We start from the raw sequence: 27,628 nt of genomic DNA on the forward strand, positions 1-27,628 counted from the left end.
TACTAATGACTTGAACGTTGACGTCATGACTTGAATGATGTCTTGTAGCAAAATAATACTAAAATCTTGTGATTTCTGCAAAAGATATTTTTAATTATTAATTAAATTGTGCACGTACGGGATTACTTGTTTTGCATTTACGTCTGTCTCGGTTTACGTTACTGCTGGGACGTTACCAACACCAAATAGAACTATGGTATTTTTTTTGGTAACTTGACCCACCTGGAAAACTCGTTTCATTTTCCTTCTTTTTTAGAACACTGAAATGTTTCACATCAATTAAAACGGAGCCTGTGGCAATCGGGATTTTATGCAGCGAAAACGGTAATAAATGCAGTGCCAAGTTGATTGAACAAGGACTAAGGGAATCTTCCTGGAATTTGCAAACAAGATCTTTGTCATCTCTGCGTTGCACCAGAAAAATTAACAGGCCATCGAAACCACCTTCGGCGATATGGCTTTCAATGAGGTAAGATGTCTTTCCCCATACTTTCAAAACTTGATTTGTTTACTTAATCATTAGGTGATTTATTATTATATTTGAACTTGCACCAAAGTTCTACATTAGAACCTATAGACATTTTAGCTAATTATTTCAAAAACTTATTTATGTAAACTCAATCACCATGTGAACTTTGAACTTTTTCCTTCACTTCAGATTGAGCTTCAGATTTAAAATCTAATAGACTTGAGCTCAGATCTAAATAAGCTCAACATTTTGTCTTACTGCTTTTGATTTTCATTGCAATTGCTCCTTACATGTTTAGTAAAGTTAAAGCTTATACTTCATTTGACTACACTTAGCTCTCAAGCACTCAATTTTGGAGTGCACACTCAAATATAGTGAAGTACTGTCAGTAATGTCAAATTCATGTTTGATGCCTACCCTCACGTCATTGCTTTGTAAAACTTACATATATCTTTTTCAGCTAAAAAAATGTTAGTTTTGGGTGTTAGATCTCTAGTGAGTTTTCTGTATTTTCTCGTGATAAAAGTGTTGGTGATGTTCATACTAAAACTATGAATGTGATAATTGCAACATGAGCTTTTAATGATTACAATATGATTTGTCATACTGAAACTTGGCACAATATTGAAGTTTGTAGCAACAAGATGTTTGGTCCAAAATATGTTGTATGTATATACAGGGTGATTCACGTAACTGTTTCATTAGAAACTTTTGTACTTGTAGCTAATCTAAATTTTTCATATTTGGGAGTTAAACTAATATGCATACACTCTACTTTTTTAAAATATTTTGAAGGTCATATCACTTCCGGTTATACCGGAAGTCAAGGTCAACTTTCTTATTTCAAATGGAACACCCAGTATATTTTTGCATTTTTGGAATCTAGGGATTAAGCTGATTAAATTCTTATTAGGTACTCTTATATCTAAACCTAACCGTTTCAAAGATATTTTGGTTTAAAAGAAAAATCTGTCTAAAACACCATTTCTATAAAATTTAAAATTCTCAGCTATTATTGAAGCTGGCTTTACGAAAATTTGCTGACATGTTAATTAGATATGGTAGATTTGGTTAATGTGAAAGGTTTTTATAAATATTATATAGGGTGTCCAAAAAACACGTCATATTTAAAGAACTTTGATAGCAAAAAAGTCGCTTATTTCAAATGGAACACCCCATATATTTTTATATGTTTAGAATCTAAATTTAATTCTAAATCGATTACTATTAAGCATCCCTATACCTAAAATTAACGCTTTTGCTCTAATTTGCGATTTTTTAAAATTGTATAATAATAATTCTAAGTATCTTAGTTGCCTTTGAAAAGAACATGGCTGCTTCCTGTAAAATGCGTTAATGTAATTGTCAATTTAATAAGTTCGCTCAGCAGCTTAGAATCATGAACTTTAATAATACTTATTCAAATAATGATATTTTAAATTTATTCTTTATTCATGGAGAGTGTAACAAAGTTTTGGAGAGAACTTGCCGTACATTCAACGAAAGATATCCGCATCTTCCGAAAATCACAAAGAACAAATTTAGGATATTGGAATCAAATTTTTTAAGACATGGAAAAGTCCAAACTAAAAAGTCTTATTCTAATCCCATCATAAATTTAAAAAATAATAAATCAAAACAAATAAAATTAAATTAAAATAAATGTTCAATATGACCCCCATTAACTTCTAAACATTTCAAAATTCTTTTTTTAACTTCATGTTGTGTCACTTTATTAATTGTAATGGGGTGAAGGTCTTCAAAAGCTTCTCGAATTCTATCACAAAAATGTTGTTTGCTTTCTATGGAAACTTCATAAACCCGAGATTTTATATGACTCCATAAAAAAAAATCTAGGGGCGTCTAGTCGGGTGACCTTGGTGGCCATTTCCATGGTCCGTTACATCCGATCCACCGGTCTTCAAATGTCCGATTCATCTCTTCATAAACTTCATGAGAAGAGTGAGCTGGTGCACCGTCCATTTGATACCAAACAGTCTGTAGCATATTAAAAGGTAAAGTGTCTAAAAAGTCGGAGAGAATACCTCTCAATATATCTAAATATTTTGAAGTGTTTAAATTTTCATTGTAAATAAAATATCTTGCTTCATTATTCATAATCATGGCAAACACGTTAACACTAAAACTATCTTGACGACGGGCCTCTTTGAATATTTGAGGATTTTTTTCTACCCAATAATGAAGATTTCTTCTGTTTATAAGCCCCCATTTTGTGAAATTTGCTTCATCTGTCCATATAATATTTGACAAAAATGATGGATCTTCCTGAATACGAACAAGCATAAATTCACAAAATTTACTTCTTCTAACTTCGTCTCCCGGTTTAAATGACTATACAATTTTATAAGAATAAGGATGCATTCTATGTTTCTTTAGAATCCTCTAAATTGATGAATATGATAAATCTGTAAAAATCATTAATTGAAGATAAACAATTGCCATTATTAATAACAATAAAAGTACAAACCTAAATCATTAGAAGCAGTTCGAATAGAAAAATTCGGATTTGCATTAAAATATCCTAAAACGGTGATTTCATTGTCTTCGCTATTTATTATGGGTCTAGAATAAGATTTTTTAGTTTCGACTTTTCCATGTCTTAAAAAATTTGATTCCAATATCCTAAATTTGTTCTTTGTGATTTTCGGAAGATGCGGATATCTTTCGTTGAATGTACGGCAAGTTCTCTCCAAAACTTTGTTACACTCTCCATGAATAAAGAATAAATTTAAAATATCATTATTTGAATAAGTATTATTAAAGTTCATGATTCTAAGCTGCTGAGCGAACTTATTAAATTGACAATTACATTAACGCATTTTACAGGAAGCAGCCATGTTCTTTTCAAAGGCAACTAAGATACTTAGAATTATTATTATACAATTTTAAAAAATCGCAAATTAGAGCAAAAGCGTTAATTTTAGGTATAGGGATGCTTAATAGTAATCGATTTAGAATTAAATTTAGATTCTAAACATATAAAAATATATGGGGTGTTCCATTTGAAATAGCGACTTTTTTGCTATCAAAGTTCTTTAAATATGACGTGTTTTTTTGGACACCCTGTATGATATTTATAAAAACCTTTCACATTAACCAAATCTACCATATCTAATTAACATGTCAGCAAATTTTCGTAAAGCCAGCTTCAATAATAGCTGAGAATTTTAAATTTTATAGAAATGGTGTTTTAGACAGATTTTTCTTTTAAACCAAAATATCTTTGAAACGGTTAGGTTTAGGTAGAAGAGTACCTAATAAGAATTTAATCAGCTTAATCCCTAGATTCCAAAAATGCAAAAATATACTGGGTGTTCCATTTGAAATAAGAAAGTTGACCTTGACTTCCGGTATAACCGGAAGTGATATGACCTTCAAAATATTTTAAAAAAGTAGAGTGTATGTATATTAGTTTAACTCCCAAATATGAAAAATTTAGATTAGTTACAAGTACAAAAGTTTCTAATGAAACAGTTACGTGAATCACCCTGTATATATATATATGTAGAGTAATGAGTCGAAGCACTTAATAGATCTCAATTACCTCTTTACATTTCCAATACCAAGCAGATGTTACCCAATAATATTAAATATTCTGGTTCTTGGTATAAATAATCTTAAAAAGATGATAGTACTTCTACAAGCCTGGAGCTCAATAAACAATCAAAAACTACTTTTTGACAGAATTGCGAAGGCATTCACTGACTCCATTGAGAACTCTTATAGTGACTGCTCCAGTGCTCCTGTGAACATAATCAAGACATGCCTGAACCTGAAAGTGTTGATCTTACTCTACACTGTTGAAGTTCCACTTCCTTGACAAGAACAAGACTATTTTCCCTGATGAATTGCCTTCAGTATGTCTCAGGAATTGTGGGGATCTGTCTGGACCATTATGTCATACTTTCTAGCTCTCCTTGGAGCAGGATCATTTTGCTTCCACCTGAAAGCTCTCCTCCATGGTGAATTTCTCTATTGATCTATGTTCTTTTTGTTAATTCTATTTCTTCTATGCCGGTCACCTCTGGATATTTTTAAGTGACCATTAAAGGATTATTTTATTTAAATATATGAAAGTTTCTGGATAGTAGTTTTTTTTTTTTACTGAAACATGAGTCAGTTGTTGAAGTGCTGCAAAAATAACGATTTCAGCAACCACTTCTATATTAGTTGCCATGCAGTGTTTTATACCAGTTGTATTAATAAATTATCTGATATAATTAGGCTTCATGGGGCTGCTCATTGAACAAAAGAACAAAAAAGATTGTCTTTCCAGGAAATGTTCTACAATCTCCTTGGATATCTTGGAAAATCCCCATTTTTCCTTAGATACCTTCAAATTTCCTTAATTTGTTTTCAAATTTCTTGAGATCTATTTTGATTACAAATTTTGATTGTTGGGTAAGGACAATTCTGGTTTTGATTTTCTAATGGGACACCCTGTATTTTTAGGCATTTGGATCCAACAGATCATTTTATGTAGGACTGGACTATTTTTATTTCATGAGATTAAGTATTTTCAATGTGATTTTGGACTTTGTTGCGTTTATATTTTAAGGGATTTGGCAACTTTTAGTATCAAAATATGTGTAAACATATTGCTAATATGCGGTTTTCACTTATGTGTTGTTGCAAAGCCGTCTTATGTTACGACTTCCTACCATCTCAAGGAAGGAACCAAATTAAAACTGAAACACTTTGTAGACGATTTTGGACTGTTCCAGATATAAATGAATGGTGTAAATTTTCTGAAGCCTTTTGTCTCGACCGCTCGACACCTTCAGGATTCCTTAGCCTCCCCTCACCCTCAAAGACAAGTGCTGAAACAAATGTTTAAAATTCGTTTATAACTATACAATTTTTGGAGTACACCCCTACTTTTCTCCAATTTCCCAATAATTGTACACCACCAACTGTGGACTTTATGATGTCACGTTTTCTTGTTGTTGAGTCAGTAACATGGATTATGGATGTCGAGTTTTCAACTGATTATTATTCGATTCATCGTTAGATTCTTGTTATATGTGTATTTATTTTATTCAAAGGTCAACTTAAAGGTAATTTCAATGTAAATGACCATACGTTTTGATTTTGAAACGGGACATTCTGTCTTTTCAGTCTGTTTTGCTTGGCTGACAGAGATTATAACATTTTGTTGAATGACCAGTGTGAGTGACTACCCTATGCACAACCCAACCAAAAATTACATGACTTGCAATGCAATGTAACAAGCATCGTATATTATTAAGACGTGGTATATACATACATACAGGGTCCTGCAATAGTGCGTCAGGCTTCCTTAGCCTCTATAAGAATAAAATTAACTATTTTTTTCTTTTGCAGCATTACACAACACATAAAGGCGTATTTCCAGAAATTATTTTCTAATGTACAGAGTGACCCCAAAAAGTGTGACGACATACAACTTCGTTATTTTAAATGGAATCCTCCAATTTTTTTGCCATTTTCGGATTTATCGTTAAATTTTAAAGTCAGTTTAAGTGAGGTATACCATCTTTAAAATTTATCGTTTCCGAGTTATTTGTAAAAATTTGAAAAATTTGACAACAGCAAGGTTCCACAGAAATTGGTATTGTGCGTTACCGCTGTGAATGTCGGAATCAATTTTCTGGAGCTTAAAGAGGACCTATTAAGGTAAGTTTTGACGTATTTTGATATAAAAAAAAATCCTCTACAACCACTGAAATAGGCCTCCGAAGTTGCACGACTTCTAACCTCAATAACTTGCTTATTTCAAATGAAATGCTTCAGTTTTCTCGATGGCATTGTGTTCATAATTCAAAAATCTACAACTTTTGTTAACATTGCCCTATCCCTAAAACCAGCCATTTCGGAGTTCTCGAAAATTGCCCCTTTTTGACCTCTAAGTGTTTTGATAGTCATAACTCCTAAGATCTCTAATTTTTCTCTCTCTCCTATCAACTTTTTAAATTCAAAAATAAAAAAATAATTACTATTGCTAATGACTACTACTGCTAACTAATTTTACATTCACATTAAATTAAAGTACATAACTTCACAATTATTAGCTTAACAATTTCATCTTAAAAGATATTCAAAATGTTTTCCACCTTGTTCAAGACATTTGTTGATTCTAACATGAAAGGATCTATCCACGTTTTGGAGCACTGCAGGTGTAATTGTGATAAAGGCGTGAATAAACAATTAAAAAAAACAACCATAAACTGCAAATTGTGATAAGCATACTTCATCAGCCAGAGAAGATCTTAGAGTTATGACTATCAAAACACTTAAAGGTCAAAAAGGCGCAATTTTCGAGAACTCCGAAATGGCTGGTTTTAGGGATAGGGCAATGTTAACAAAAGTTGTAGATTTTTGAATTCTGAACACAATGCCATCGAGAAAACTGAAGCATTTCATTTGAAATAAGCAAGTTATTGAGGTTAGAAGTCGTGCAAATTCGAAGACCTATTTCAGTGGTTGTAGAGGATTTTTAAAAAATCAAAATACGTCAAAACTTACCTTAATAGGTCCTCTTTAAGCTCCAGAAAATTGATTCCGGCATTCACAGCGGTTAGCGCACAATACCGATTTCTGTGGAACCTTGCTGTTGTCAAATTTTTCAAATTTTTACAAATAACTCGGAAACGGTAAATTTTAAAGATGGTATACCTCACATAAACTGACTTTAAAATTTAACGATAAATCCGAAAATGGCAAACAAATTAGAGGCTTCCATTTAAAATAACGAAGTTGTATGTCGTCACACTTTTTGGGGTCACTCTGTACATTAGAAAATAATTTCTGGAAATACGCCTTTAAGTGTTGTGTAATTCTGCAAAAGAAAAAAATAGTTAATTTTATTCTTATAGAGGCTAAGGAAGCCTGACGCACTATTGCAGGACCCTGTATATTAGCGAAAAAAGGTAGATATTAATTAGTGATATGCAAGATGCCATGAAACGGTGAAAGTCGATTAGAAAAAAATGTGTAAATATGTAAAGCGGCATTAATCTTGTCTATTCGAGCAAAACAAATACTATGGAAAGTTTAAAATATCTGATAAGAGAACAAATGATGCATTCGCATGATATTTTGTTAGTTCAGGTTGAAAACTGCAGGGTTTTGCTTCTCCAAATAATTACGAACATCGTTTAGGTACGATTAATTTGTAACGACAAAATTACTAATGGCGACGAGGAAGCGGAAGGCGATCATTTAAATCGTTAAAACATTTCATTACGACTCTAATGGTTCAGTCCCACTATAGCAATGACACATACAAACTAATCCTGTTTTGCGCAAGTGTAATGATGCCCAAGAACACGCACTATAATTTTGAAAAAGCTGCCGATAGCTGACAGCTTTTTTAGTCTTATAGGAAGAGCATCTCTACCTATATCTTACTATTCGGATGTTTACAAAGTTATTGCGTCTTTTACAATTTAAATGAAAAACAATATTGCCCATTTTGTTCAATTATATTTCTACATTTTTGAGGCACTTTTGTGATACTGCGCTCATAAAATTGAATTATTTTTCGTCAACAAACTGGCCCAAGTGCGTTTTCACATCTTCAGCAGTCGCGAAAGTTTTCCATTAAGGGCATTTTGTAGCAATCGAAACCAATGATAATCCAATGGGGTTACGTCTAGGGATGGGGTGGATGTGATAAAATATCCCATCCAAGTTGTAGCATTTTTTCGCTGGTATGAATTACCAATGATAACATAATGTTTCTTAAGTGAATATCCACTTTTGGAGTGTTTTGGGCTGATTTATTACTCTTGGTCCAAGATATTTTATGTACGACATTGTCGTAGATGATCCATTTTTCGTCACTTGTTATCATACGTTTCAAAAACGAGCCATTTTCTTATCGTTTAGAAAGTGCCTTAAGTTCAAGTGGTACCCATAACTTTGAGTTTACTAACGAAAAATACGCAATATTTTTATGGGCAATTTAATAAATAGCGGTGTGAGAAATCAATGTGAAGAATTAAATAGTTATGAAGCAAAAACCTTGATTGTTTATATGAATAGTTGCATTGGCAAGGCCGTTCCGCTTTTCGGACATTTTGGTAACTGAGCTTACATAGGTGCGCTATTGGATCTGCTTTGTGTCTGATCTGTTGCGTCAACCGCTAAATAATCAAATATCGTTTGTTAAATAATATTTGGACAAAACATAATTAATTAATCTTGAAACTAAACCATCAACAATCGTATTATCCGTGTAACGGGGCATTTTCAATTACTCCTTTTCCACCGAAAAAAAGTTGCCACGGTTAAAATCAGTCACGTATTTTATTGATCTCGCGGTTTGAAATTGACAAAAACGAACCTAAAATAGAAGCGAAAGTCGATTCGAAAATGACTATATAGCTAAAACAACAAATGGAGCCAAACCAAATAGGCCATCGGTAGAAGAAAAGTAGTCGAACTCCTTCGATCAGACAAGGCAATCGATCACCACACTCCTTTAGAAATGTCGTTGTTACCGATGGCCACGAAGAATCAGAAATTGAACTCCTGAGCACGGACTGGCAGTTTTCTATGCATGAAAGGAGTTATAGTATCGTAATGCAAGAAAGACTAGAAAAAACGGACATGGAAAATTGCTTCATGCACAAAGTGCGATAGTGCCGGGTTATTGACCCTGAATAAGTTGTCGGGGAACGTCGGTGGATAAAAATTCTAAAACTTTCTACTGGTAGTTTAGGGAGCAAGATAAAACAAATAAGGAACTTCTGGTGTGCCGGCATTTTACCTTTGTATTGTGTCACAACTGCGTAGCATACCAACAATACAGTTTTTTAATTGGGCACCCCGGTATTTTATATTTAATTCGAGTGGATTCGCCTCGGAATTGTATCAATATTTCATCTAGTTAATTAATTTTCTGGGCTAATACAACTAAACGGTTTGAATTAGATCAAAACGGTTTTTCTATCTTAACCTAAACCCCTTCCCTCTCCCTCGAGGGCATGGTTGGCCTTAGCAAGTGCGGCGTCCCTACCCCCAAGAAAAATCGCCGACCAGGAAAGTCTGGACTTGGTCTGCTGCCCTAAGCTATCACCCAACCTCGCTCCCCATAAAACTGATACTGCTCACGGGCCTTCTTGGGTCTTCATCCTAAGATAGTTACATGAATGAACTATAATTGGTCCTATTTCTAATGTTACAGAAAAGTAATGTAAATCTAAGGAGATTCTGTTAATAAGGTTTTTTGGAAAGTTACTCAGGTTAACAACACCATGTGCACTTATTTATCTGTGGTTTTACGCTATGTTCCTTTACACGCTTCGTGCTAATTTAAAATGTATCAGAGCTGAGTGACCTGAGGGTACTAAAAGTTGCTGAAGACCAACCAACCAAAGAACAAAATATTTGAAAAAATGTGCCTTAGATGTGATTTAAACAACACATTTTTTTATGTACTACAGTAATGAACCACATTTAGGATAAAACTACTATGTGTTTGGTTACTCAGTATGTAATGTAAATAATAAACCATCAAGAATGGATATACAATTAAATTCTAAAAATCGTTAAAATCAGGCAATAGGTTTATAAGTTCATTTTTTCTATTCCCTTGTACAAAAAATATTAAGATAATAGAAGAAATATTAAGGTAATAGAAAAAAGGTTTCTGCGACCATCTAGAAAAGACAACTTTTATCATACTTTACTGCAACCCAAATCGTCTTTTTCTTTTCTAGGGAGATAATCGTAACTTTAACTTTTCTCTCTAGGAATAAAACTTTGACAGTTGACGCGTGACAGCAACCCACTTTTCATGGGAGTATTGTTGGATGTTGCTTGTTGACTATGTTGTTAATTTTATGTATGTGTTTGTTTTCCTAGTTTCACGCGATGATTTGAATTTCAGTCGCATCTGCGGTACCGTAACTCGAAAACAATGGAAAATATTGTCCTGTCGAGCATTACTATTCAAATCCGACGCATTACCGCTTCGGTACCCGCCCTCGAGTACACACCTCTGAACGGGTACCACCGTGGCATGTTCGCGCACCACACAACGCTTTTATTCGAAAGTTTCCAATGGTAGTCGTCGTTCGCGGACTCGTCCGATTGATCTTTTAATTTCGCTTCGAATACTCACTTCGGTTCCCTGAATTTTCGATGCTGATAGGTATCAAACAGGTTCCTATCTTGAAGGGTGCGTTACTCACCCACGGCCGTACTAACACTCACCATAGATTGCTATTTTTTGTTGGATAATAATTATAAGTGCGGGTTGTTACCGGAGTAGAAAGGAATTCGGATTGTAGGAGTGTTCATGTGTTATATCTACAATAATGTTATGCATAGTTTCGTTAAATATGGCTGCTTCTGGACTCTAATGGAAGTGTCGGAAAGAAAAGTGCGTATGTTAGTTGGGGAGGAGGAGCGGTGTTTATTGGGTCCCCTGCGAAATTTTAGAGAACATCACACATCACAGCGCTCTACATATTATGCAATTTTCACGTTCCCACAATTCAATTTTAAAGTTCTTAAAAACTATTTACGTAAGTGCGTTTTGTCATAGCAGCAACAAGACAGTTTCGCCTGCTTCCGGAATAAAATTTTGGTTTCATAAATATTAATGGCAACAGCCACATCGTGTTGCACATTACAATAGGACTTAATATACTACTTTTTTAATAGTTACACGTTATTCAAGCTAAATACCAGCCATAAATAGCTTTCTGGTTGATGACTAACTTGGCCCAAATATAGGTAGATTGTTATAAACAAAGATGACATAAATAAAAGGTTCCCACTTATCTCTATAAGGTCCCGAGTAATTAATCTTATAAATTGCTTAGATAGGCTAGATAGGTCTATTGGGTTAATAATTCAAAATTTAATTGTTTCGGAAGTTAGGAAAGTCGTATGATTGATAGCTCAGTAAGCTGAAATATCACGATTTTCAACTCGTATATAAGTCAAAAATCTAAAGCATAGGTGGTATTACAATCCGAGCTTTATTGGTGTTCATATTCAAGCATCAACAATGTGTTTATTATATAAAGTTAGGCGAAAACGAAAGTTATTACGTTGATTCTATAAGTACACCGTGAGTCAAAAAATGCCAAACATTACTATTATGTGTCAATCTTTGAGATAGAAAGCTTAGACATTCGCACATGCGTATTAAAATTTGACAATTGTTATAGATTTCTAACCTCACTCGTGTGTCAAATTCAGCTGCTGTCACCGTCCGCCATGCAAGGACAAAACAATTGAATTCCATGGCTCCGCCCAATTGTTAATAAGTTGTTACAACGCATATATGTACATATGTTCATGTATCTGACTTCGTCTGTCTGGTTCATTACATTTGCCTATTTCAATCTTTTCACCTTCATGGATGGGAGTACTTGTTCCTCAAAATTTGATTTAGCTTCACCGTCCTCCTCTTTGGAGTTTGTTTCCATGCTGAGAACTTACATTAAGCTCGATCGAAAAATTATCCAATCACCGATACATTAACGAACCGCTTCATCGCTAATTATATTTTCCAGCAATAGAAGTTTTAATCTGCCGCATTATTGGCGTCACAGCAAACAGGCTTCCTCAAATTAGTCGCAATAATTACTTTAGCTGATAATTTAACACAAGGCCGAGGAAAAGTAAATAAAAGTATCAAGTTAACGAAGGATAAAGATACTAAAATAAACTTGAGGAATGGCGTTTAATGTCGGTCTGGATAGAGTTTTCGACCGCCCTGTAAATGTAAAACGCACCTATTCTCTTGTAATCTAACTCTCATTTCCCAGGAACGGGGATTTACATAAATACGTTCAAGAACAATGGCACAGACAAACCGTTCGGAGGAGTGTTGCAATTTGCAGTCTTTTTATATGTTCCTTTATTAAGCAAAGAATCGTTACGCAACAGAGCCCTGACATTATGCATATCACGACGAATACCAGACGAAGTTTTGAAATTGTCACGTGAGTTTTCTCTTTTGCCATGTCAACTAAGTGGAAAATCTGGAATTCTAGCATACCTGGTACGACAATGCATACGCATAAAATATTTTGTCCTAAAATCTCTGAAATCTTAAAATCGAATTTAAAAGCGGACCAACAGGTTCTTCTTTCGAATGAAGTACGCGCTGACGAAAATAAATCTGAACACAGCCAATGCCGAAAATACACCACTGAATAAACTCGAATTATAATGAATATTCACATGGCAGCTTCACGTGAGATGAAATAATCATTATCTCATTCTATAACAGAAATTTCCTTCTACTTAGAGCGGCTATCTATTATGTGTGTTATCTTTCTTATTTAGATGCGGTCAGCCACCAGATGGCAAAGGAAAGTACATAGAAGAATGGCGTACCAATCACACGTGTGCATAGTAAGGGTGTTCAATTAGATCGAACCGCTTTTAAGCGTTTATTTATTGCCTACTTTGCATAGTCGTAACATATTATGCAAACTTTTCTTTCTGGTTGCTCAGGAAATGGACCTAATTTAAAAACCGGCCACATTTGAGAACTACGAAGATTTTCTTGTTTGATAGAACACCCCGTATGTTTTACAGTATATGTGAAATAAACGGTAATAGATACAGACTTTATCGAGGTAAAATTTCTGCCAATATCGACAAAAATTTACAAATAATTTTGTAGGATTTGGTTGATAAAATTTTCCGCTGGATATAACTCGTAGATAAGCTTATATTAACACGTATTCATGCAATCCGGAGCAGAAAAAATTACTGGTAATTTTTCATCCATGCGTATTGTCCTAGAATTAGTCGATAATTCTCGCTGCACATCTGATAAGCCGCCACTTAGACATAAGATAAGAGCGACGTGGCCAACCTGATGGACAACGTCCTCCACTTCTCGATGAGGGAACCGTTACCTCGGACACCTTTATCAATGACGATTAAAACGGTGGAATGCGTATGTAACGGACGATAACTCCATTAATTAGTGATTTTGTCATGTCAACGGCACAGTTAGCTGAACGTGGAAAAAGTAACAACTAACATCTAGATCTCGACACTGAAAGGCGACGCTGGTCAATGGTAGGTTTTACCGCTTGATCTGCGGTTAATTCTCCTTTTCGGTGTTCGAACGTTTTTATTGGTTCATACGTCTCGCCTCATGAATCATTTGAGGAATTGATAAGCTGCAGCACCATCACTTACCCACAGATTTAAATCAAACCGACCACGTTGATTTTCGCGCCCAATTTTCTAATCTAGGTTTGATTATTTACTGAATCTTGAGACGAAACACATATTGATTATTGGTATTTTCGGGGAATAACTTAAGACTGATAGTTAGGGCCGGCACAGATTTTCATCCCCATTGATTATTGTTTTTTATGTGTTATTTTATTATACTTCGATTTTCTAGATGAAAATCATATTGATATCACTGTAGTATGCATCTTTATCTCTTTCACACAGTTTGTAATGTTAGACATGATGGAACCGTTATATGTATTATGTAATTGTAATATAATACATAATCATTCTAACAGCACTTAACATTTTATATTTTAATAATTCTATTGATCCATTCGTCACCGATAATAATTAATAGTTTTCGACACTTTCTAGCACTCAAAAGTCATCATAGCGTTTTTGTTCTATTAATCAGACATGTATAGTTAATATGAATACCTACTATTTAAAATTTTCAAGTCCCATACGTTTGAGCACTCAAAAGTGTTTTTCCGTATAATGAGTCAGAGTTAATTTTAGTATTTAATTAACTTACCTATTGTCTTAATCGAGTTGTAACAAAAATTTAACCAACTGATTAGTATCTTATGTCCCAAAAATAACGCACCAAAATGAAATTTTGGCTCCCTGTATACAGGGTGTAACACATCATAAAGATATTTCAAAGAGCAATAGTACTCTGCGAAATAATAAATAAATGTTAATAGGCCCATTGTCAAAAACGTACCATTTTGAATATACAGAGTAGCAAAGTTTCACGTTTTTTACAGGACATTTTCAACAGCTTTTATAATTTTGTTTTTCATTCAAATTTATTTTTATTTTAAGCAATTTGATTAAATGTTACTAATTGCTTTAGATAGTTAATAACTGATCCGAGTGATTATTTTTTCTTTTGCTTCCGCTACATTCTTAATTTGCATCAATAGATATTTTTGCAAATTCTACGAAAACTATGAAATATCTTTCATATATAAAATATAAAAACACTGCAAGAGATCAAAAAGCTAAAGAATTGAAAAAGGAATTTAAGTTTGGTATCAGAATTCATATAGGGTATTCCAAAAAAAGGTACAAAATATAAAATAAAGAACACAAAAAAACACAGGGTGTTTTTTTGTGTATGATTACCAACACCCTGTGTATGATTACCAACAATTTTGACATTTCGTTGTAGAGAGTATAAAAATAGATATACGAAATTTCAAAAATTTAACTAAAGGTATACATTAGAAAAACGCAAAAAATGCGAAACTTCGCCACCCTGTATATCGAAAGTGGTGTGTTTTTTTGATCATGGTTCTATTAGTACTTTTTATTATTTTACAGAATACTATCGCCCCCTAAAATATCTCCAGGATAATGTTAGACCCTATATTCGTGAACATTTGTTTTTCATATTAAGTTCATTTGCAAAGCCGCCTTATTTTACGATTTTCTCCGACCACCTGAAAAAAAAGCAAGTGAAAATTGAAACATCCTGTTTAAGCTCCTCCAATACACACATGACGTATACTTTTCGCTATGAGTTATTTTTTGCTATCTTATTAAAATTATCATGTCGCTTAATGCGGTACGCTATCAAGTTGTTTCAGCAATAATAAACGTATGTAGAGTACCGGTAATAAATCATACCAGGTACAGCCTGCGTACACATAAATTAGGGACCAGCGCAGCATAACAAAACCTCCTTATCTGAGTAGGGGACTAATAAACAGACCCGCTAGTACCTATTGTTCTTGATAACAGTCCAGCCTATTCTATTATAGTAACTAACGCGTGCAGCAGTTATCAACTTACGTAACTTCATCATCGCCAAGTGGGCTTGAATACGATTTCGAAGAATTTTCCTACCGAAGAGAAGTTCCAACGTAGTAACTGAGTTCACCTAATGTTGTCCGATTACATACGGTGTTATTTACCATAGTTGAAGGTGAAAGTGGTTCGATGATGGACGAAGAACTGGGTTCCGGATTCCAGTGGCGTGTACACTTCCAGTGACTTGTTTCCGACGGACGTTATGTGGGGTTCGAATCACCATCAGCAAAAAAGTGCCGCCATTGCCAGACACCCGTCCACCCTGGATCAGCTGAACCTGGGTGGCGGTGGTGGTTTCTTGGGCGAAAACAAAAAGTGGAACCAGCGGCCCGCTTCTTGGGCGGCACCGAGTAATGTTAACATTTTCCCTCCGGAGAGGAACGGTCATTCGCCGCCTCTGAATGGGAGAGGGGTGGGCAGGGGATTTGCTTCCGTAAGTTTCTTTTTTTAAAATGTGTAAAAATCAAAATGGATTTATGGATTGAGATTTGAAGTTTTTAAAATCTGAAATCCCTAATTTATAAGTTTTCCTTTACCTATCATACCACATTATAATGACACATATCTAATCAGTATCATTTACTGGTTTTTCAAGTTTATTTAGCTCGAAACGCGTTTAGTTTTGACAAATTGAATGTCGTAATTTTGAAAAATGTTATTTATGCGGATGCGCCGCTCGTGGTACGCCTTCACCAAAGTATCAAAAATGCAATAATTACCTCTCTATTAGATTTTCTGACTCGTCACACAATTTTAGCAATCTAAAACGGAAAAAATATTTCATGCGAAAAAGCAATTTTTATAGTACATATTCTGAAGACTTTACATTCTATTAAATACGTGAGTTTTTAGTGACGATAACGCTTAGACGGACTACTTGAATCGCGAAACCGCACATAAATTCTTGATTGCCTTTGTTATTTTAAGTTCGAAAGAGTCTCCAGTCTCCCTAGTCTTTAAAAGAATTTTAAATTACGTACAAAATTAGTTACAGCTTGAACTTTCGATTTAGTATTTTCTTGCTATGTCGGTTATTTTCTAAAAGCTTTGTTGAATAGATCGCATTAGTTGATAATGGTAGGTAGTTAGTGCCAGAAGAGTATAATAGCTCATTATTATTTAGACTATTGATGCAGGAGGTTTACAAAAACCTCCATTCTGCCACACATTTCCTTCAATTGCTGCTAATGTAAATAATCAGATTTTCCTGATCAAACGAAATTGTAACGATCATATACTGAATAATCATCCCGATTCGAAAAATTCCATCCTATACCCACTATTTTCCCGTTATTGCGTGTTTCAATTCGAAAACGTATGAACTCTCAATATGGTAATTATTGTAGATAAGATACATACATTATATCGGTAATTTAATCTGCCTGACAGATAACTTTGGAAAATCTGCGTTAGTCATGAGTGATCATCGATGCGAATGAAACTGTGCTGGAAGTGAGACCATGGTTGTTTTTGATATAGCGCACCTTAAGGTACACAATATTTTTCCCAACTTTTTCTTATTTTTGCAATGAGACTCAAAAATTAAAATGTTGATCCCATCTTTAATCTTATCGCTTTTTTGCATCGCGTAGCAGCTCTAGCCAAGATTAAGCCACTTTCAGTGGCTTTAAAAATAACAAATATTCGTAATTAATTATGTAAGCTCCGAGGACACTTTTCTTTCAAACAATGATATATTTACCACCTCTCTGAGCACTATTTTTTATTGAGACTTTATTTGAAGATGAGATAAAAGCGTTATCGTTGATGCTAATTTATGCATTAGTCATAACTGGAACCATAAACGTTTTAGATTATTGTCAATGAGTACTGGAAATGTGTAATAGTGACTACATGCTAACCCACCAGGCGAAACAATACATAATGACTTCAATTTCAAAAGGTTATTCCTGTTCAACTGTTAGAAGTTTATTCCCTAAAAGTCCGCCATTAAAGCCGAGTACTAGTCGGCAGTGGATTTTCCCTTAAATCGTTTTCTTTTTCAGAAGGTCGATCCAGAACTAATATTTACGAAACAGGAACGTATCGGTAAAGGATCTTTTGGCGAAGTGTTCAAGGGGATCGACAACCGAACCACACAAGTTGTGGCGATTAAAATCATAGACTTGGAAGAAGCAGAAGATGAGATCGAAGACATCCAGCAGGAAATCATGGTGCTCTCGCAGTGCGACAGTCTTTACGTTACGAAGTATTACGGGTCATACCTTAAGGTAACCATCTCTTTGCTTTATAAGATAATATGGTGTCGGGATGGTCAGAGTTGGCAGTATAAAACTCATAGCATAGTTGGATGTCTACTAAAGTTTTGTTGTTTTTGTTTTTTCTTATAAAATTGCTATTGCTGTAAGAGTTAAGAATTACTGCTGAAAATAATTATCGATCGCATTAATCATATGAACACCAGAAGCGCTCTGGGAGGAATTTTACGTTAAATATGAGCAATAAGTAAAACGTTGAAAGTGAACGAATTAATTTCGGATAATAATTTGAGCAAAAAACTTAAATCTACACAAACCAGAGGTGTCTTGGGTACGATTTTGCAGTGATACTAGAAATAGTGAGTAAAAAGTTACAAATAATGAGGGATCTGTTTTTAGATAATTACTATGACTAAGAAAACTTGAGGTGCGCCATTGTGTTTAGTCCTTTTAAGTTAAGAGATTTCTACTACTACAAAAATTAAAATTTTAATCGGGTGAAAACCACAGATGCTGTCAAAGAAATTTCGTACAGGCAATAAGTAAAATAAATAAAATAAAGTAAAATATAATAATTCATTTTGGGTAATAATTTGCGATTAAAAACTTAAACTAGGCCAACAATTTTTGGCAAAGTAACAGTAACCTTCTCAGACCTCTCTGTAAGTATAAAAATTGGCATCTTTTTCAGGTACAAACCAAGGTGAAATTGCAGTTTTAAAAATGCAAATAGTTGCCATAGTTAAAAATATTAAATTAATTGCGGGTAATTACCAAAAAAACACTTCGCCAATGAGTTTTTTCATGTTAAAAAATCTACGTGTTCTTTATACGTACAACTTCTAATAATTTAATTCAATGAAAACCACAAGCGTCCTTCGCAGACTAATGAAATTATTGCAGGAAATAATAATGAAATTGGAATTTAAAATGCGGGATTCATCACGAAACGAATCCCGGTTTATAAATTTTTAGGAAAAGGGTAATTAATCATAGTAAAAATAGAATGATTCGATAATTGAAACTTCCGAACGATTTGAGTTATCCCGAAATGGCTTTTACGTCCCTATCTTAGTTTTTCAAAACAAGTATGAATGTTAAATTTGATATGTTTTAAAAAGTTGTCAAAAATTGCTGTGCTACGAGGAATAAACTGACAACAGTGTTAAACATATTCCAAAAACAATCTTAAGAATGTTTCGGCAATATTATATTATAACACCTCGATTCGTAAGCGAAAAATGAACACACAGATTTTTAGTTTTTCACGGATATTAGGAAAGTAGTGGTAACACTGTCAATTTTAAAAAGTATTCCTATTAAGCTTTAAATTGTACAGTTTTGTCCCAATTTAACCGGCCTATTGTATTTTTTAAGATAACTAAAATCGTAATGGTGGAGATCGCAAAACGGGCACCCTATACATATTTAACTGCAAGTAATTTATTCACATTGATAATAATGGTAGATATACGTGTGTGCTTAAATACATTTCAAACTTTGCTCAAAGTAAACACGCCCGCGAAATAAGTACACATGTCTTACTCTTATAGTCATTTGTTAAATATTTGACTTCGTAGTGTAATTGCGTTGTAATAAAATAATTAAAATTCTTCTCGTCTATAAAAATACGTATACGTACGTATACCGAGTGACACCGGAAATGCCATTTCTTCAGTCTTTTGTAGCATTAAACTGAAATATGGGGGAATAGTATTTTGCTCTAACGAGGCAATTTTTAGTTTTTCACAAATAGTTTAAAAGCAACAATACTTTCTGTTTTGCATTTTTTTAAGTTTTGACGTCGATGGAGAAAAACTTACCCAAGTAGCGTGAAAAATTTATTTTAGATCGAGTAGGCCATGATTGTCAGTTTTATTCCTAAAAACAATTGCTTAATGGCAGTGGCAACTTATTATCTAAATTGACAGTTACTGAGCAAATGTTATTAAAACTAATGTAAGATGATGATTTTTCGACGAAGATGATGACCATATCGACCATTTGTGCTATTTGATGAAATAATCCTTTTTTTAAACCAGTAGTTTTTAGAAATAGATGTCACAACGATTAAACCGATTTGAATAAAAATTAATTTTGAAATAGCGAAAAAAAACGATTTTAGAATTTAAAAAATTGCAATAGACGAATTACGGGAAAAAATGTGATGCATTTGAAAATCGAAACCTTCAATTATCTTTGTAAATAGTTGTAAATAACCATAAAAAGTATAAACTGTTTTATATATACTTTTCATCCAAAGATCTCCTAAATATCACGAAAATCGTGGAAGACTCGTTGAAAATGCTCGTAGTTTATTTAAAATTTTCTCAAAGCAATATTCTCCTATTAGGGAACAAAACTATGGATTATCATGGAATATCTCGGAGGAGGCTCCGCCCTGGACCTGATGAAAGCCGGTAATTTCGAAGAAATGCACATTGCCATAATACTGCGGGAGGTCCTCAAAGGGCTGGATTATCTGCACAGCGAACGAAAATTACATCGCGACATTAAGGCAGCGAACGTCCTACTGAGCGAAATGGGCGACGTCAAGTTGGCCGATTTTGGGGTGGCTGGACAGTTGACCAATACCACTAGCAAGAGAAACACGTTTGTGGGTAAGCATTTCCAGATCCACGTTCACATGTGCTCTTGTTTTCGCATCACCGTGAGAAGTCTGCCCTATTATGCTTTTGCCCTTTAAATTGTAAATCATCCTGCATATTTCAATATTATTGCCAGCTGATGAGACTTCTGATCCATGCGTTGATTTGTAAGTTTATAATACATAATCAATATCAATTTTGCCACTCTAGACGATATCAACAATGGTGACACTTTTGAGGAAATAATTGCGCATTGTGAAATTGAAGATGCCATTGTCATCATCTTATTTAGAAAAATAAATGTGTTCTAAATTGTTTCTACATGTTTGGAATTTGGTTGAGTGCAATGTCAATACGCTCATTAAACTGCTTTCCAACGTACGAAGCGGCCTTAGGGTGATATAGATTCGCTTGTAGGAACCGAAAACGTTGAGTGCACCCTGCCATAACTCCTACATTGCTTGCTGATCCACATTTACAAGACAGTCTTTATCATTCTTAATTGATTTATGATGTTTGTCCCTGTGGCCTGAGAATGGTCCCCTCGCTCGTGAAATTACCGCATCTCCTCATTGCAATCTCAGGCTACAGGCCGCAGATCAGAGAACTCAAATGCAGTAGATGAAATGTTTCTGTCCCAGTTTTTTCTCCTTATTACTGGATCATTTTTACATCTCTAGTAAGACTGTTATGAGAGGTGACGATTTTCCATCCTTTTCAGCAGAGATCTGTTTGATTTCCCTGTCCTGGCCTTGCCGGGTTGTTAAAACATGTTACAGAGCATCCGAATACTGGACACTCTTCTATAGTAAACATTTGAGCGCCTTCTTAGTCACTCTGAAGAATCTTTTCTTCCGGAGGGTAAATCCCCCAGAGCTTCAGTTGTTCCATAAAATTGTAAGATCTAAAGCAATTTTTAAATCAGGTATGAATTTCGAATAAAATTTTCCCCATTTAACCGTCACTGTATTCCTTAGGATCACAGAGATTCCCATTCATGTAGATCCAATTTGAGACACACTGTGGGTAATTGCATTTTTCGTTCTTGAATGAATTAATGTAACTTTAAAAAAAACTTAATATGTTTAATGAAATAATAACCGACAGTTGAACTAAATTAATTCGAATCTTCTTCTATTAAAAATCGTTTCCAGGAACGCCATTCTGGATGGCGCCTGAAGTAATAAAACAATCAGCATACGACTCCAAAGCGGACATTTGGTCCCTGGGCATCACAGCGATTGAGCTGGCAAAAGGGGAACCCCCGAATTCCGAACTGCACCCAATGCGAGTGCTGTTCCTTATACCAAAAAATAACCCTCCCCAGCTAATAGGCAGCTATAGCAAGCAATTTAAGGACTTTGTAGAATCGTGTTTGAATAAGGATCCGGAAAATGTAAGTTAACTCTAAGCTGGCGACAAGGATTTGTTGCTAAAATTTGCGGTATTTGCAGAGGCCGACAGCCAAAGAATTGTTCAAACATCCGTTCATTAGGAAAGCTAAGAAAAATGCGTATTTAATAGATCTAATTGATAGGTATAAAAAGTGGAAATGTACGAGGAATGAGGGTAGCGAGACGGAATCTGAATCTTCAGACTCGTAAGTATAACGCTTTTCTTTTTTCAGTCGAGTGTTTTGATGGGGGTACCTACCGTGTGTATATACAAATAAAGAAAGTCGCACTGATTAAGTTTAAAAAATGCGAAAAAAACTGATGCGTGTAAATAGCACATTTTGCATTTTTTTGCATATAGTAAAACTACATTGTTGATTGAGTGCTATAAAATGCTTTTAACTCGCAAATGTGTGCGGTAAAGCTTTACCGTACGCTTGTGGGAAAAATTACATAAAACATATGTATTTCAGAGAGGAACCCAGGCAAGATGGTGACATCGAGTCGATGGATTGGGTGATGACCGTCAAGGGTAACAACATGAAAGTACAATCGGAAGATGTCACAACCTCGAATCAGAAGAACACGAACTACCAGAACGGCATGCGCCCGGCGATTGCGCGTTCGCCACCGAAAAATTCCAATCTGATCCACTATCCGCTGGAAAAGAGTATACAGCCCGTCATTCAGCCGACATCTCCAACATCAACCGAAATTCGGAAAGAGCGAAACGACAAAGATGCCCACCATCGGAGTGACAGAGACCGAGACAAAGAAAGGGATAAATCGATGCCCCAGGCCTCCTCCAAGGATTCAAGTCCACTTCGGGGGGAAAGCACCTCCGTAGGTAAGCAGTGACAACTTATTCAACATAATAGACTAAAGTATATTGTTGCGACCGTTCGATTTGCTCATTAAAAATCCACTTTCTATCAAAACTACTTCTTCGCCCGCTTCCCATAAACCACTAGACTTGCAGCAACCTGGTCAACAGAATCATTATAATATATTTTTATGCACCTATTACTCATCTAAAAAATGTAAACATCTCAACACTTTTTCTGTTTTAGAAAGTAAAAAGTCTAATCGAAAATCGACCTCAAGTGGACAGAGCAAAAGCGACTTTAGCTCTTCGTCTTTCACGAGCTTTATTTCTCCAGTAATAATAGATCTACAAAGCAGACACCATTATAATGGTAAGTTCTAAGTAAAAAAAAACTCAACTCTTAGTTTCGAAATTCACAGGGAGAAACTCGGAAAGTTTCCATAAATCGAGTGATGCAATAGAAGAACTTAAAACTGCATTTGACATAGCCGAAAGAACGAGTCCGGGCATCAGCAACATGTTTATTTCAGAGTTGGTGCAAAAACTAGTGCCATCCATATCCGAACATAAGTTGAAAGGGGTTCTGGATCGACTAAATTAAGTGATGAACTCGTGAAACTTTTACTTATATCCTATTTCCGGCATGCAGAGATTAGTTTCAACAAGAAACTCTTCAGTTCTAAATTGTTCGGAAAATTAATGGGTTTTTCTATCCACTTTGTTTCTCTACACACCGTTAACATGACAATATTTTCGTGTCTATTAAGCTTATACGGAGCACCTTTAATTAAAACTGAATCATAAATCATTACGGATTTAATGATATACTGATTGAAACACGCTTTACGAACGATACAAGCCTATTTTTCTTCAGTGTTGTGCAAAATTGCACCGTTTGAGTTTACCAAAAACTCTAAAGGTAATATCTGGGAGAAGGGGGGTACGTTATAATATTAAATCCGTACGTTAATCGCAACCCTTCAGTAGTTAAAATTGATTATTAACCTTACGCTAGCGTAAGTATGTTCTTCGAGACCTTGATAAATATTTTGTTAATTTATTTTATAAATCATTGCCAAGTCCAAGTGTATATATATGCATATATATATTTATGTATATATATATATATATACATAAATACATATATATATTTATATAAATATAAAACACATATATATATTTATATGTGTATATACATATATACACATATATTGTATACCTAGAATTTCTTATGATAATTTTTTTCTTGCGATGTATTTTTTTAAATGTGTATATATTATACAATAACTACATAGTTTATTTTTAATTATTCAGAGGTGTCACAAATAAAGAAGGGTATTAGAGAGGTTTGTGATTTAACGACTGTTACTAATTTATTAAATGATCTTTTAAATGGTATATTATGGTTTTATTTGTTATCATCGCTTTCTTAATATAGCTACTATTAATTTTTATGACAAAAAGTCCCACGTTGCCTGTGTTTTAACAGTGGTATCCTAGAAAACTGACCTACTCTAAACCTCTCGTTCCAAAAGACTGAGGAATGGAATGATATAAGCAACTCATAGTGGCCAGTTTTGTAGGTTCTTCAAAACAAACCTGTGGATTAAATAGAGAAGACAACCAATGAGAATCAAGAATGTTTTGGTGGCTTAACCTGGAAAAAATATATCCTCGATTTGTCGTCGAGCCCTGTGCTAGATACATACAAATAAATTGGAGATTATAGAGAAAAGATAAATGTAATTTAGAAAAAAAATCTTATAAAACGTGCCTTTTCAAGTGTTTCATTATTTAAATTTTTAACGATGAAAGTTTAAAATCGGTAAATAGGGAAAAATTTGCCTTTTTTGAAAGCTTTTAATATGCTGTAACAGCGTTGTCAAATTGTATTTGGTTTCCAAGATTTTATAAAAATATATAAAATCGGTGAAAACTTTTAATCTAAAATATTTCAAAAACTATCAGTATGATCAAAAGCAAGTTTAAAACCTCCTTTTTGTTACTTTCTCTCAACAACACAAGATTATCACTATCTGAAAGTGGCATTTCGCGCTCAATTTTTTTTAAATATAGATCTAGCATTTTCACTTTATATTTCAAAATTACTTTTTATACCTAAAAACTAATGTATAATTTGTGCATTTTTTTTAAGTTGGCCACCTAGCTCTCCTGACGTAATTCCAATGGATTTTTCTATTTACAAACTCAACTAAAAAATGTTGATAATGGTATTTGGCTAACACTTACCATTCCTAAAAGATCAATTATTAGTTTTTCTGTTTTGGTCAACATTTTATCAATACCATCATGAATATTTCGAGTAGTATTTTTAAAGGGTACAAATGATCCGTTGATCTTTTAGGAATGAAAAGTGTTGTTGAAATATGAAATATAAACGCCTGGTTCCTATCAAAAAAAGTTACTTGGTATCAATATATTAGAACTCCAAATGTCATCAATGCCTTTGTTGTAGAGAAGATAAAACTAACAAAAAAGGTATTTTGAAATATCTTCGATTAAAAGTCTAACCACTTTGTACAGTATATTAAAAATTAAAAAAAAAAAAGATTTTTTAGGTAATAAAAGTTTTTTAAGTTGTTAAATCACAAATCTATTATTTATTTACAATTCCTGTAATAAAAATAGTGAATGATTAAAGGGAAAGTGATGATTTTGCGTATAACAAGATATGAAAAGGAAATATTAATGGCATTTGCAATGAATTATTTATACATTTATGGTATATAATATTAATAATTTATTAATGGCAATGCTATGTGCATTCCTTGATTCACTGATTTTATTGGGAAAACTATGCATAAATCGGGTGTTTCGGCAAAGTAGTTCCCCTCTAAATTTATTACAAACAATTTTTTAGATAAAAATTTTTGGTAATAAATTGTGTATGTGAATTTTATTTTAAACACCCTTACTAGAGGCACTTCGCTGGTGAGTGGTGCTTTTCTATTTTTTTTTTGAGTTTCTGAATCTTAGTGTTATGGAAGTTTTATATGCTAAACTTAAAATAACCCAAAATTCTGACATTTCGGTGGTAAAAATGAAGACTTCTCAAACCAAGAAAGGTCTTCAGGGTGAGTGGAACATAGTGTGTCCCCTACCTGTTAAACGTTTTTCCAAAATTTTTATATTAGCCAGTCTAAAGTCTATTTATTTTCAAGACAGACACGATCAATACAAACGTGCGTCCACAATCACAGTAAAACTATTAAACAGGACGACACTTAGGCGGTTTTAAAATGTAAGAAAGGACGATATGTGAACGTATTGCTAAAATAATTTAATACATTAAAAGTTAAAGTATATGAGGTTATCAACAAATCATAAACAATAATATGTACTGTTTAGATACGAAAGCAATGAAAATAAATCTGTTTGGAATTCTGTAAAATGATTAGTCATCGGCAAATATAGGCCAATCAGTGGCTGGCCATGTGGTGGATGACACGTTTATTATTGTTTTAATTGTGTGAATCTTCAAAATTAATTGACCATACACTGGATAAATTAAAAATTTTTATTTAAACTTCATCAAACTTTATTTTATATGTCCCTTTTCCTCATTGTTATAGAGATTTTTTAATTACTTTACAGAAATACCCGGTAGTACACGGTCTTTTAGTATATGTAAACGTGTTATGATCAGTTGCTCAAATACCCAAGTAAATTTTAAAGAGCCATTTCACATTTACTTTGTGGTATTTGTGGTTTTAAAAAGTATAATTAACTAATCTTGGACTACAATGATTGAAGTTAATATTATGCTGTTACTGTAAATTAGATTTTTAAAACCATTATTACGGCTAATTATTATTAAACAGGTATTTAAGAAAAAATACTTAAATTGTACTACTGAATAGTGACGTTAGTACTGGACACTGTTAATATTCCACTGCATCAAAATTATTAATACTGATGAGTTAAATGTAATGTCTAATTTAGTTCTGTCGAATAAAATTGTTAATTGTATAAGTTTAGAATTTTTAGCGTTTGCGCAGAGAAGTTATTATTACTACAGGTAAATAGAGACTGAAATTAAGCATAAGTAGCCACAAAATAAAGCAGACAACTGAAAAAACAATCAAAAATTAGTTTTGAAATAAAAAAAATAAAAAAAGGCAACATATGGAGTAGAGGGATGGAAAAAATCGAAAGATAAGTATTGTTCAAATTAAATTAAGGTAATGGTACTGATGTAGCACCTACGAACCCGCATTTTACAGTCACTCTGTCCAAATATTAAGAAAGATTTTTTTATTTATTCATTTATTCCATATGATGATTTTGACTTACATTTCAAACCCAAATATAATTTTTTGCTCAATTCGTTTAATTATTTGCTTTACTATGTGATTATTTATGCCTCAGTTTGATTCTCTACTGATCTGTAACCACCAACTGCCACTAGTGGAATGAATGATCGTAGAGCAATTTGCTTGGAAATTTCCATTTAGTAATGTTATTACTTACTTCGTATTTATTGTCCCCATGTACTTTGGCATAAACGCTAAAAAATCAAATCTTAAACTATTTCTCGCAGAAAATAAATCTTCTATTCAATTGTTAACTGTAGTCATTAATTTGTCCTACAGGCACGTATTACATACTTATGATATTTGGTCGAGGTTCCTCTAAAAAAACTTTTTTACAATAAAAAGACCAATAATTAAATGACATAAAAAAAATAAAAATAGCGCTTTTCTATATTATGTCATGGGTACAATTTAAAAATGCTGTTAAAAGGATGATTTGTGCAAAAGAGGTACTACATAAAATTCCAACTTTTACAATCTTCTTGTGAAATTTTTCAGTAACATCTGTTTGGCTTTGATGGTAGACAGTAAATGGCTTAATCAACGCTTCACATTTACACTTCACAGTTTAGTGGCTATTATTGCGCTTCGTCCTTATTACAAAAATTTAGTGCTTTGTGTTCATTCCCTCTAATAGTTTTCACTCAAACCAATCATACACATCAAAATGACCTAAGGGATAATCTTAAAAATTTCACTAACGTTTCTTTTCAAAAATTCTTTTGAATCAAACTC

At 33.7% G+C, this 27,628-nt stretch overlaps 1 protein-coding gene across 5 annotated transcripts; it reads left to right on the top strand.

The window, feature by feature from the left end:
- Positions 1-27,147, top strand: GckIII (Germinal centre kinase III). Of its 5 annotated transcripts, XM_066402501.1 has the most exons (10): positions 1-196; positions 257-469; positions 15,463-15,944; positions 17,518-17,742; positions 20,084-20,351; positions 21,494-21,735; positions 21,794-21,939; positions 22,207-22,580; positions 22,804-22,929; positions 22,979-27,147. In XM_066402501.1, the coding sequence occupies exons 3-10, from the start codon at positions 15,714-15,716 to the stop codon at positions 23,158-23,160; spliced, it is 1,794 nt and encodes a 597-aa protein (XP_066258598.1). In that variant the 5' UTR covers positions 1-196; positions 257-469; positions 15,463-15,713; the 3' UTR covers positions 23,161-27,147. The 5 variants fall into 5 exon arrangements, with proteins under 5 accessions (XP_066258598.1, XP_066258628.1, XP_066258614.1 ...); XM_066402531.1 differs by lacking the exon at positions 15,463-15,944 and having other exon boundaries at positions 2-196; XM_066402517.1 differs by lacking the exons at positions 1-196; positions 257-469 and adding an exon at positions 10,428-10,867.
- Positions 27,148-27,628: the final 481 nt, after the last annotated feature.

This window comes from Euwallacea similis, chromosome 2 (assembly GCF_039881205.1).
Source record: "Euwallacea similis isolate ESF13 chromosome 2, ESF131.1, whole genome shotgun sequence".
NCBI lineage: Eukaryota > Metazoa > Arthropoda > Insecta > Coleoptera > Curculionidae > Euwallacea > Euwallacea similis.

What these genes read in the sequence shown, in the direction of transcription:
- GckIII (XM_066402501.1), top strand. Translation starts at nt 15,714, where the DNA reads ATGTGGGGTTCGAATCACCATCAGCAAAAAAGTGCCGCCATTGCCAGA. An exon ending in GAATCTGAATCTTCAGACTC is followed by an intron (nt 21,940 to 22,206) that starts GTAAGTATAACG and finishes TATGTATTTCAG; the next exon opens with AGAGGAACCCAGGCAAGATG. An exon ending in AAGCAGACACCATTATAATG is followed by an intron (nt 22,930 to 22,978) that starts GTAAGTTCTAAG and finishes CGAAATTCACAG; the next exon opens with GGAGAAACTCGGAAAGTTTC.